Source organism: Diceros bicornis, chromosome 32, assembly GCF_020826845.1.
Source record: "Diceros bicornis minor isolate mBicDic1 chromosome 32, mDicBic1.mat.cur, whole genome shotgun sequence".
NCBI lineage: Eukaryota > Metazoa > Chordata > Mammalia > Perissodactyla > Rhinocerotidae > Diceros > Diceros bicornis.
The window spans coordinates 11306505-11319341 of record NC_080771.1 but is presented as its reverse complement, the minus strand read 5'-3'; the positions used below and the strand labels follow the sequence as shown (position 1 = coordinate 11319341).

The 12837-nt window shown below is 55.5% G+C and overlaps 1 protein-coding gene across 1 annotated transcript in view; it reads left to right on the top strand.

The window, feature by feature from the left end:
* CNGB1 (cyclic nucleotide gated channel subunit beta 1) overlaps positions 1–12837 on the top strand; it is a 68933-nt gene that overhangs the window by 5594 nt on the left and 50502 nt on the right. Inside the window, exons 7-14 of the mRNA XM_058527708.1 lie at positions 447–522; positions 793–832; positions 1198–1357; positions 2156–2231; positions 3305–3536; positions 10655–10814; positions 11739–11810; positions 12056–12072. Coding sequence (XP_058383691.1) covers positions 447–522; positions 793–832; positions 1198–1357; positions 2156–2231; positions 3305–3536; positions 10655–10814; positions 11739–11810; positions 12056–12072 — 833 coding nt within the window. The remainder of the gene's footprint in view (positions 1–446; positions 523–792; positions 833–1197; positions 1358–2155; positions 2232–3304; positions 3537–10654; positions 10815–11738; positions 11811–12055; positions 12073–12837) is intronic.

Genomic DNA, 12837 nt, shown 5'->3' with positions numbered 1-12837 from the left:
AGGACTCCTTTAAAAAAACTATTAAGAATTTAACACTGTGACAACAGAGCATTAAATTAGAAAAGGGGCCCTTCTAAGTGTGGGGCCCTGCACAGGTCACTTACCCATGAAGACAGACCTCTCTGTCCCAGTCACAGCGGAATGCCCCTGCTGCTGCATTCAGGTCCCCAGGCAGCCCCCGCTCCTCACCTGCTGCCCAGGAAGCCAAGGCTGGGCCTGTTCTTCCAGGAGCCTGCTCCAGCCCTGGGTCAGAACTTGAGGTTGGTGGAAGTTTCCCCCGCCACCTGGGGCCCTTTGAGAGGACCCAGCACAAGGCCCCCACTGCGCAGAAGGGGAGCCGAGGGTGAGCAAGGGCTGGTGGAGGCCCGGGACCCCAGCAGGCAGTCAGGACAGTGTGGCTGGCCCACTCCTTCAGGCCACTCGGCTGACCACCAGCCCCCCTGCAGGCCCAGGCCCTGGCTGCTCAGGTGGTTCCAGCAGAATCTGGACAGAGTACTGCCTCAGCCCCCGAAAACCTCCGAGGTAAGTTGAGGAAAAGGGGGAGCAGGCAGCTGACCACCTGGGAGGGTTTCTTGGGCCCCAGGAAAAGCCTGCCTACACCAGCAGGCTATCCCCACCCCCCGGGACCCGCGGAGGGGGTGCTCTCCTCCCCGGAGGGTCCGTGATGGGGGAGGAGTGACTGCAAGAGGGGCAGAGGGGTTCGGGAGAAGGATGGGCCAGGGCCCGGCTGGCCGGGGTAGGGGTGCACAGGCTCACTTTGCTCCCTGACCCCACTCCCTGTTTATGATCCAGGGCTGGAGAGATGAGCCTGCGGATGCCGCCTTGGGCCCAGGTACAAGGACGGGACCTGGGAATGGGCTGCCTGGGATGATCACAGGCTGGGCTGGGGTACAACTGGGGCCTGGGGGATGCTGGAGGAGGACCTTAGCCCTCACCCAGACTAGGGAGGGGTTCAAGGCTTCCCGGCAGTGAGCTGTTGCGGGGGACCCTGGACCTCCCTCCCCAGTCCAGCCTAGGAAGCCAGTGGCCTGGGACAGACTTGTGAGGTCTTGGACAAGTAGTTGGGGTAGTTGGGTGGTCCCAAGGGGCTCCCCACTCAGCTATGTTGGCGCCTCGAATCCCGGTCCCCGTGCCCTTGAGGGGTCGTGTGGAGCCCTGCCACGTCATCTTTAGCCTCCTGCTTTCCCTGCTGCTTAGAGCCCCCAGGACCACCCTTGGAAACGGAGCCCAGGCTGCAGGCCCTGGAGAGCCCCTCCCTGCCCACTCCTGGCCCCCCGCAGCCCGAGGAGGAGCCGACTCCAGAGCCCCAGCCCGGCCTCCAGGCCTCCTCCCTGTCGCCCCCCGGGGACTCTGCCAGGTGAGCCCCCAAATGCCCCACCTCCCATGGGGAGCAGGATCAGTCCTTGCCCCAGCCCAACACCCAATCTTCACCAAACCAGTTTTTTTAGTTATAAAACTAGCACACACACCTGGGAGAAAATTCCAAGGGGTTTCCAGGGCCCTGTCCCAGGGCAACCGCATCAGTGCTTCTGGTCCTTCCTCACCGTTTCACGCACGGACGAGCTTGTGAGCATGTTTCTTCTTTAAACACGTACCTGACGACAGCAAACCATACACACTGTTCTGCATCTTGCTTTTCCACCTAATGATGTATCTTAGAGGTGGTTTTATTATACCCGTAGGTCGGCTTCATTTTCAACAGCTGCGTAGTACTCCATTCTATGGATGTACCAGCTTCTATTTAACTATGTGGTGGACATTTAAGCTTGTTTCCACTCTTTTGCTGTGATCAATAGCCTTGACAGGCATCATTTCACTCATATGCAGTAAATCTGTAGGATAAATCTGAGGAAATGGAGTTGCTGGGCCGAAGATACATGCATTTAACATCATAGTGGGTATTGCCAAATGCTCCCATCCTGGCAGTGTGGGAGGGGCCTGGAATGCACCTCTGGGGCCTGCTGGGGTCCGAGCAGTAGCCAGAGGCTTGCCTAGGGAAGCCAGGGATGGGGGACAATGGTCTTTGAGGCTCGAGACCCAGGTTCTAGTCTGCCTTCTGGCGGGCTTGCTGTCTGCCTCGGGAGGGATCTGACTCTGGTCTCAGTTTCCCCATGAGCCCTCCCACCTGGACACAGCCGCTCTCTCTCGCCTGCAGGTTGGTGCTGTGGCTCCTGCACAGGCTGGAGAAGGCGCTGCCTCAGCCAGTGCTCCATGCAAAGGCTGGGGAGCAGGTTGGTGCTGGGCTCGGGAAGTGGGGCCCTGGCTGGTGGTGGGAGGGGTCTTGGGAGCTCAGGCAAGGGTGGGATGGTCGGCCTGTGTCCCTGGGGTGGGGGCACAGAAGGACGAAGGCAGCTTGCGTCGGGATCCCAGCCTCCAGCCTGCCTGTCTGCACGGCTCACACTCATTCCACACTCACACTCTCCGGTCACTGAGGCCACAGGGCTGAGAAGCGCTCGCCTGGCCCCGCCCTCCGGAGCTCACAGTCGGTGGGGAGGTACTTCCACGGGGGGAAGAAGAGAGGATGTGGGGTGCAGAGGAAGAGCCTCCCAGGAGTGTCAAGGAAGGCTTCCCAATGGAGGCGGCCTGCAAGCTGAGACCTGAAGGAGGGGTAGGAAGAGGGTAGGTGAATGTGAAGGCGGTGGTATAGGAAGGGCCCTTCAGGCAGAGGATCAGCATGTGCAAAGGCCCAGAGACAATAGAGGCCTGAAATGTTCTAGGAAGGAGTCGGGCTCACAGGAAGCCAGCGGGCCCTGTGTGTATTTCCAACAACCTAGGGTTCCAACATGGGTGGGTCAGGGGAGTGGGGACTTTGTCGCCTCTTATTCTCCCTATCCAAGAACCTGGCACCTGGCCCTTCTCTCTTGGGGACAGTTGGACCTCTTCATAGAAGCACCTGGAACCGGGAGGCGGGAGGCCTGGATCCCGGTCCTGGCTGCAGTAGGAGATGGATAGGAAGCTTCAGGGCCCCTTCCCTGCAGGCTGAGCCCTCAGGCTCCGTGTTCATGGGCCTCTGTGGGTGACAGAAGAAGCGCAGCTCTGGCGTTTTCCGAGAAGAGGGAAGGGAGAGGCTGGTGGCAAGAAGATCCTTCAGAGAGGAGGGCCCTTGAGGACACAGGGGTAGGGCAGGGGAAGGTGTGGTGCTGGTGGGGAGAGGCCTTCCTGCAGACGAAGCTCTGAGACAACCCTCCAAGGAAGGGTAGGAGGAGGGTTTTCACGCACAGAGAAGGAAGAGAGGGCACTCCAGGCAGGGACTCAGCCTGAGCAGAGGAGCTGAGGTGGGACCGAGCAGTGATCCCGGGCGGAGAGCGAGGGGAGCAGAGGGCGGCTTCTAAGGCAGGAGAGGAGCAGGGAAGAGGGGAGCCTGCTGCAGCAGGATCTCTGCAGGCGTCCTGGTAGGAGTGAGGACAACCCTCGTGCTCCTGCGGTGCCGGAAGGGGTGGTTGAAGCAGGGAGGCGGGCAGGAGGCCATGGCAATTCTTCCCCCTTTCTCCCCATGCAGGAGCTTGACTGCCCTGTGACGTGTGACGTGCAGACCAGTAAGTGACATGTTACCGGGTCCCCGTGTGCGTCTCTGGGAGGGTTGCTTGGTCTGAGTGCGCGTGGGCGCTGGAGCTGTCCCTAGCCAGACCTGGACTCACTGTGGGGGCAGAGTCGGGGTCTCCTGACCTGGGGCTGAGAGAGCCCCATGCTCGGCAGGCCTACCCCCCAGTCAGCCTGGCCAGGTAGCCAGAGCCTGGCCCAGAGCCAGAGGGTGGCTGGAGGCCCCTGTTGGGGCTGTGAGGAGATGTAGTGGGGAACCCTGCCTGTGTTCTAGCTTCCATCCAGAGAAAACAGCTCTGAGGCCAAGTCAATGGGCCCCCCTTTCTGCTAGAAACAACCCAGAGAGAGCTCCCCACTGCCCCCCTGGACCAGTGGTTTGGCTGAGCAGAGCCCTGGTTGGGGGGCACAGGGAGAGGGATGAGGTCTCCCTAGGGGAACTGGACCCCATAGACTCCAGCTCCCTTGAGCTGGGAGGGCATCCCCTCATCTGTGGCTGGGCTGGGGAGGTGTGTGGTGCCTTTCATCCCAGCCTTGTGCCAGGACTGGGGACAGACGGAGGCCAAGAGGGGAGGGCTAGGGTCCAAAATCTGCTCCTCCTTCATTTCGTGGCCTCCAAAGAGGCGTGTGGTGGACAGGGCATTCATTCATCAACAAATGATCATGGACAGACTGCTATGTGCCAGGCCTGTGATGAGTTCTAGAGGTGAGCAAAGCAGAGTTCGGGCCCCGGGGGTGGTGGCCCTATTCCACCCTGGACACAGGGCCCCAGGGCCTCCCAGGGCTGCTCCTCGCCGTGTCTGACGGCTGCGTCCAACACCAGCCCCGCTCGGCTGGTGGTGGTCTTCACGAGCACTCTGACGCTGGCAGTCACCGTGGCCTGGGGCAGCACGGACAGGTCACTGACCGTGGAGCTCGGGACTGACAGAGCAGCCGTGGAGGGGACGGGTTTGTACAATTGTGACAACAGCGGGAGGAGGAGGCCTCAGAGCAGGGCTCTCAGTCCTGTGGAGCTCATGGCCACACTGGAGGGTGCAGAGCAGCGCCCCCCCATGGCTGTTGGGGCAGACGCAGGGGCAGAGATGTGCCCAAGGTCACTGAGCGAGTTCTCTCGGAGTGGTGACTGGAGTCCCCTTGGCCTGGCAGCATTGCCCACTCAGGCCAAGGTTAGTGGGACAAAAACCTTCCCTGGAGCAGAGACTCCCAGGGGCTGCTGAGAGCTCTGAGGACGGAGCCCCCGGCCCCTCTTACCCTCCTCTCTGCTCTTCTGGCTGGAGGCAGGAGTCTCAGCCTGTAGACAGGGCCTCCTTGCTGTGCCCTGAGTGTGTGGGCCGTGAGTGGGCTCTGGGACCCACCCCAGAGATTGGAGGGTGCGTTAGTTTCCTGGGGCTTCCGTAACAAAGGCCCCTGAACTGGGGGCCTTCAAAGAACGGAAATGTATCCTCCCACAGTTCAGGAAGCCAGAAGTCTAAAATCAGTGGTGGCAGGGTTGGTTCCTTCTGGGGCTCTGAGGGCAGAACGGTTCCATGCCTCTCCCCCGGCTTCCAGGGGCTGCTGGCAATCCCTGGGGTCCCTTGGCTTCTAGCTGCCCTCCAATCTCTGCCTTTTCCTCTGCGTCTGTCAGATCTCCCTCTCCATTCTCTCATAAGGACACCAGTCGTTGGATACAGGGCCCACCCTAAATCCAGGATGATCTCATCCTGAGATCCTCGACTTCTTACACCTGCAAAGACCCTATTTCCAAATAAGGTCACATTCACGGGTAACAGGATTAGGATTTGGCTGGGGGATGAGCATCCCTCCCCTTTTCCTCACTCTGTCCCCAGCCCTCCAGCCGTTCACTCATTGGGTCACTCACTCATTCATTCCCTCCGCCTGTCCGCCGCGCACCCACCCTTCTGTCTTCTCCTTTGTTTCAGGGGTGGCGGCAGCTGGAGGCCTCTGAAACAGGGGAGAAGGGAGCCTGGGAGAGCACGGACAGACAGCCGGACAGATGGATGGAAGGAAAGAAGGGTGCCCTGAAGAGAGGACCTGCAAGGGAGGGGGAGGGGTGGCTGTTGAACCCCACCCTCCTTGAACAGTGACCCCTTGCCCCTCCTCACGCTCCCAGGCAGGGCGAGAGTGAGTCAGAGTCACTTCCATCAGTCCCAGAGCCACCTCTCGGGGACCAAGGCTGACCCCTTTCCACCAGAATAGGGGAAGGGCGGCCTGTGGGACTTAAGCTAGACAGCAGGAGGACTTCCCACTGAAGGCTGTGGGAGAGCCCGTGGAGGACTCTCTCTCAGAGGACACCCACACAGCCCTCGGCGTGGCACCTGGCTCAGTCGGTGCCCCTACAGGCCACAGTTTCTCCCAGAAATGGTCCTGCTTTGGCTTGGCCACGTTCTCTCCCTCCGCGGGTCAGGACTCTAGTGGACGCAACAAAGGCTTTCGCTGACATTAAAAAGCATTAATTAGCACATCTAACCTGTGATGGCATGACATTATTGCTTCAGATAAGGCTAAATGAGTGTGTAGGTTTGGAAGGTGGGTGGATTGAATGTGGCCTGTGGTATTGGGGTTGCAGGAAGGGGGAGTTAGCCAGGGGTCCTGGGCTGGTTGCCCTGGGTCCCAGCTGGCCCACGGATGTCTTTGTTTGGGACAAGGAGTTATTTTAAAAATTAGAATTAGTTGTCAACATTTAAAAATCAGATGGCTTTACACAGAAAAAGCTGGCTTCTCTCAAAAACTGGGAAGATCCGGCTGTGACGGGCTCAGAGTGTGCCTCTAGGGACATCTGAGCAGCAGCTGCCACCTGAGGGCGGGTGGCACCCTCCACTTGGCCTACACACACCATCTCCCTGGCTGCAGGGCCCTTTGCGTTTGAGACCCCTGACGTCTCAAGCTGGTGTGGGGGGGAGGGCAGCCCCGGCAGAGGCAATAACATGAGCCAATGCCTGGAGGTAGGAGAGGGAGGGGGTGCACGGGGAGAGTGGTGGGCACTTCAGCTAATCTGGAGCCCAGGGTCCTTGATGCAGAAGAGAAAACTAGAAAAGTTGGAGCTTGATTTCAGGGGACTAGGCTGTAGGCAATGGGGAGCCATTGAAGGTGGTTGAGCAGGGGAGTGACTTCACAAAGATCACCCTGAGGCTGAGCAAGCATTGGAGGCAGGGAAAGCAATGGGTTCTTGAACTTTGGGCCACATCTGAAGCATCTAGGGGCAGCTGTGAAGAAATGTCCCACCCCCAGACCTCCCGAATTGAAGAGTGTGGGAGCCTGGGAATCTGCATTTTCAAGAAGCACGCACCTCCCCAGATGATTCCAATGATGGGGTAGTAGCAGAGGCCACATTCTGAGAAATGCCTGGTTAGTGAGAAGTTAGTGCTTTGGGGACCAGGTGGGAGAAGGTGTGGGCCTGGACCAGGGAGAGGCAGAGAGAGGGGGCATCACGACCCAGGTCTCAGGGATGATGGAGGCTTTGCCAGCAACCCAGGTCCAGGTGGGGGCCTTGGCCTAGAATCCATGTCCCTGAGCTCTCTGTCTGCTGGTCCCGGAAACAGGAGCCCCTCCCCAGACGGGGCTGCTGGAGTCAGAGCCCCGCTCACTCGGCGGCCCTGAGGGACGTCTTGGGCTGGCAGAGAGGGTCTGGCCAGGAGGCGGCATGCCCGTGAAGGACCCTAGGGGCAAAGTCTAAGCCCCGGATGGAGCAGCAGTTTCCATGTGAGCTCGAGCACCCCCGTTGCGTCAGAGGCCCCGTCTGTGATCTGGGCACCTGGGTGGGGTCCTGGAAAAGCCCCGAGCTGCGAACCCGATGCCTGCGGAGAGGGGCTCAGAGCTCCCGGGGGGAAGACAGTGGCTCCCTCACCAGGTCATGCTCGGGGCCTGCCCCGGAGCGGTACCCCATGCCTGCCCTTCCCTGCTGGAGACCTTGGCACCGTCCTCTTCTCAGAGTTGTGGAATCTTTGGCCCATAGTGTAGGGCCTGCCTCACAGGCCTGGCACAAAGACGAAAGGAGGAAGTGCTTACAAGACGCTGTCGGGAGAGAGGGAGAATCTCCCTCTGCCCTTTTCCTTAAGGTTCTTATGGCTGGCCAAATAATTAACAAAACAGGTTAGCAGGAGAAAATAATACCATGTTTAATAACATGTATATATGGGAGAAAGCAGGGACACTGCGTTTCTCAACACAATAGCAGAAATTCTCGTCTTAAATACCATGTTCAGCCAATGACAAAGGAGGATGTTGGGGGTGGGGGGAGTCAGTTACAGGAGATTACCACTAAAGCACAATAAACAAGATTAAGGTTATTATGCAGATTTAAGGCCTCACCTTCCACGTTGATAAGTCTCTAGAAATGAGGCCATCCCCCCTCTTCCCAAAACAGAGAGGGAGATACCTTTACAAATGGAGATTTCCCTTATAAATGTAAATGTTTGTCTGGCAACTCCTCGCAGGGCCATCCAGAGAATGTGGCCAGAGAGACAGAACTTCCGATAAGATGGCCTTGTTGGTGCCTTTCCTATTGTAACATCTATTTTACATTATATTACAGCCATCAGATAGAAGATCTGTTCCAGGAAGCAGTTACTATGTCAAATTCTTTAGGCAATTAGTGGGGGAGGTCAAATGTCCATCAGAGAAAACAATCAAGGTAAAGAGATATATTTCAGGGTGGCCAAATCTTGATTTCCCACAACGCTTACTCACTACATAGTACCTAAAAGGAAAAGGTAAATGGAAAGGAAAGGGAGGACGTAAGCAAGGACGGCATCAACTCTTCAGGACGCCAAACGCTGGGCTCTCCTAGCGCTCATTACAGAGTGGCCCCCGATGCCAGGGAGGCACTCACAGGGCACGTTTGTCACCGGGGACAGCACACCAGGGAAACAGGAGTCAGGAGACCCGGCTCTGCTTCCGACGTCCTGTGTGGCTTTGGGCAAGTCACTCTGGTTTATAAAATGGGGAGAGTACTGTTCTCACCCGGCGGGGTTGCTGTGAAAGCTAACAAGCTCACAGGCCAGAGGATGTTCTGTCCCCTGGATGTCACCTGCTACGTCAGGCAGGAGCTTGCACCCCAAGAGGCTGCTTGGGGTAGAGATGCCACATCATTGCTGGACGGCAACATAGAACAACACGAGCGACATTTCCCGAATTTGGGGCTGCATTTGGAGGAGACTCCCTGGTCAAACCTAGGGCTGCTTGCGGGGCCGGAGGAGCCAGGACCAGCCAAGGAAAAGGCTGGTTCAGGATGCAGGTGGGAGGCATCCTCGGAGGGCAGGCAGGTCCCTCCTCTGAGAGGCAGGACAACAGCTGTACTGGAAGCCAGGAGGTGGGCGCTGAGCGAGGCCACTCCTGGAAAGCGTTCAGCTCGTACCCGGCACACGGGAAGCACCCCAAAAAACAAGGAGCTAACCTGTGTCTCAGTTTGCTCATCTGTAAAATGGGCAATAACATGTGAAAAAGGGAAAATAAAATGAGGATAATAATTATTCCCACTTCAAAAAGCTGATGTGAGGACTAGTTGAGTTAATCCATGTAAATCACTTAGCACAGGGCCTGGCACACAGTAAATGCTCAATAAATGTCACTGCTGTTGTTACTATTATTATTATTATTCTATACTATGAACAATAACTTCCAAAGTCAAAGGATAAGACTTGAGGCCAGCTTCCATTTAAAGTCACTGTTAGTAATTGATGCTAGGCTTGAGGTCCACCAAGGCCCCTGGAGCTTCTGGGGAACACCTAGTATCCAGGCAATCTCCACCTTTCTCCCCTTTCTCCTGCCTGGGGGCAGCCTTAAGTTCCTCCTGAGACTCCCCTGCACTCACTTCTGCAAAGCTCACAGCCCCACAGTGTTTCATTGTCAGGGACCTGAGTACATGGAGAAATATTGAGAATTACAGACTCCTATCTGAAGGTGGGACCATCTCCACGAGAAAGTTGATTCCCTTGGAGGGTGGAGTCTCTAGGCCCAGGAGGCAGAGAGAGGATCCCAGAAGGGCTGAGGTTATGGGCGTGGAGTGTGCTGTCACCGGGGCATGGCATCTGGAGAGCAGGCAGTGGGCAAGCTCTCTCTGCATTCCTCAGGACATTCCAGGCCACTGTGCGCCTGCATGTGGCAAGGTGGACCCCGAGGCTGGGTCTTTTGTCATCTCTTGTGACGCTGTGGTTAGAAGCATTTGTGGGAGAAGAGCGAGAATCCTCCTCTGCCCTTTCCCTTAAGGTTCTTATGGCTGGCCAAATAATTAACAAGACAGGTTAGCAGGAGAAAATAATACCAAGTTTAATAACATGTATACATGGGAGAAAGCAGGGACACTGCGTTTCTCAACACAATAGCAGAAATTCTCGTATTAAATACCATGTTCAGCCAATGACAAAGGAGGATGTTGGGGGGGGTAGTCGGTTACAGGAGATCACCACTAAAACACAGTAAACAAGAGTAAGGTTATTATGCAGATTTAAGGCCTCACCTTCTACATTGATAAGTTTCTAGAAATGGGGCCATCCCCCCTCCTTCCCAAAAAGGAGATACCTTTACAAATGGAGATTTCCCTTATAAATGTAAATGTTTGCCTGACTACTCCTCGCAGGGCCATCCAGAGAATGTGGCCAGAGAGACAGAACTTCCGATAAGATGGGCTTGTTGGTACCTTTCCTATTGTAACATCTATTTTACATTATATTAGAGCCATCAGAGGGAAGATCTGTTCCAGGAAGGAGTGACTATGTCAAATTCTTTAGGCAGTTAGTGGGAGAGGTCAAATGTCTGTCAGAGAAAACAATCAAGGTAAAGAGATATATTTCAGGGTGGCCAAATCTTGATCTCCCACACATTCTTTCTGCTTCTGCACAAACTTCCAAGAAGGATGAGATGCAGATACCCAATGAGATACAGAGACTAACCGTAATTGAAGCGCTGTCTCAAGAGGAAAAAGAGGGAGGAAACTAATGGAAGAGGCCAGAGTGAAGGATGGGGGGCTTCAGCCCATCACTTTAGCACTGATCTAGTTGTTAAAGGTCCTGCTGGTAACAGTGCTGTTTCCACTGCTTGGCTGAGAGCAGGCGCCTTGCTGGTGATGGCCAAGGCTCCCTGTGTGGTCCCTGGGACTCAGTGTTCCCCGTGTCCCCTGCAGTCAGCATCCTTCCCAGAGAGCGAGAGGAGGCGGATCTCGTCCTAGAAGAGGTTGACCCTCACCGGGAGGAGGACGAGCATCAGGACGGCAGCACCAGCTCGCAGGGCTCAGAGGAAGCTCCAGCTTGTGAAGAGGAGAATGAGGCCGAGTTGATGCCCAGGTGGGTGCCAGAGAAGGCTGTTTGTTTGGGAAGATAACAGGCACAGAGTACCGAATCCCAAAGGTATGAAAGGGTATAGAGCGGGAACCAAGCCTGCCCCTCCCTCACCCCAGACACCTATCCCTCTCCCATGGGCATAAGGGTTGCTAGGTGCTTCTGTGCCATTCCAGGGACTGTCTGAGCATATACAAGCCTGGATTCCCCTCTTCTTTTGCACAAAAGATAGCACATCACACGCCCTGCCTGTCTGCACCTTGCTATAGTCATTCAACCATGTGACTTGAGGTCTTTGCACCATCAGTGCATACAGATCATCTGCATTTTTTACAGCTGCACGGTATTCTATCATATGGATGTGCCAGAATTGATTTAACTATTGATGGACATTTAGGTTGATTCCAAAATGCTGTTATTATAAACAATACCGTAACAAACACTCTCGCACATATGTCCTTGCACGTGCACGTGTATACATCCACAGGATAAATTTCCAGCAGGGGGGTTGTGAGGTCATTGGTCCTGAGGATGTACAATCGTGGTAGTGATTGCTGAGTCACCCTCAACGGGGATGTAACTGTCTTAGTTCCCGCTAGTGATCTTGGTGACAGCCGCTCATGCTGGGAGGCCTCAGGTCCTCAGGCCATGACCTACATTGCAAAGATGGGGCCACTGAGGCCAGAGAGGATCAGGGGCTGACCTGGGGTCACCACCAGGATGGTGGGGCTGGGACAGGCCCCTCATGCAGTGAAGGAGCCTTGTTGCTAGAGAGAGAGCCCAGGGCTGCCCAGGTGGGGCTCCCCAGGTCCAGTCTTGGTTGGCTAGTTCAGGTCTGGTCTCAGGGGTCCCCTCCCGAAAATGGGGGTGGGAGGTGGATTCGGGGTGCGGCTACAAGTGGGTCACTTCCTGCCTCTGACCTCAACTCAGGGAGCTGCCCTGGATTCAAGAGGAGAAAGAAGATGAGGAGGAAGCAGAAGAGGAGGAGGAGGAGGAGCCTGAGTAAGGCGCTTATGCCCCTGGCTGAGGGTCGGCTGGGCTTCTGTGGGGGGATGCGCTCTCTGCTGCTCTGGAGAGCTCCTTCCTTTGTTCTGCGGGAGGCTGGGGGTCCCCTGCTGTGCTCATAATGACCCAGGACTCACGTTACCCCCCACTCAACACCCCTCACACACACCCATACAAACACTAGAACACAGCCTCCACAAAGGAGGGGATTTTGTCTCTTGTGTTCACTGCCGTGTCCCTAGAGCCTGGATAGTGCCTGGTACATTAGGCACCAAATACCTGTTTGTTGCATGCACGGATGGATGAATGAATGGACACACGCGGTGGGCTCCCAGCTCTCTGTAACTAACAAAGCCAAGGCATAGGGTGCATCTCCCTCGACACCCCCTACAATGGTCCCACGCTTGCCTTTGATGCCTTCTAAGACTGCCCTGATTCTGCTCCACTGCCCATTAATGGTTGAGTCTCCCCCCGCATCCATAAGATTTCAACCTTAACACACACAGTTCAGTTAAAATAAAGGTTAAAAAATGGAGATCAGGAACCACTAAGAGTTATAATCACCAAACTTGCTAAGAGAGTAGATCTTAATTATTCCAACCACTAAAAAGAAATGATAATCATGTGACAGGATCACTACAATGGCAATGTCAGGAGAGAGGGAGAGTCTCCCTCTGCCCTTTTCCTTAAGGTTCTTGTGGCTGGCCAAATAATTAACAAGACAGGTTAGCAGGAGAAAATAATACCAAGTTTAATAACATGTATACATGGGAGAAAGCAGGGACACTGCGTTTCTCAACACAATAGCAGAAATTCTCGTCTTGAATACCATGTTCAGCCAATGACAAAGGAGGATGTTGGGGGCGGGGAGTCAGTTATAGGAGATTACCACTAAAGCACAGTAAACAAGAGTAAGGTTATTATGCAGATTTAAGGCCTCACCTTCCATATTGATAAGTCTCTAGAAATGAGGCCATCCCCCCTCTTCCCAAAACAGGGAGATACCTTTACAAATGGAGATTTC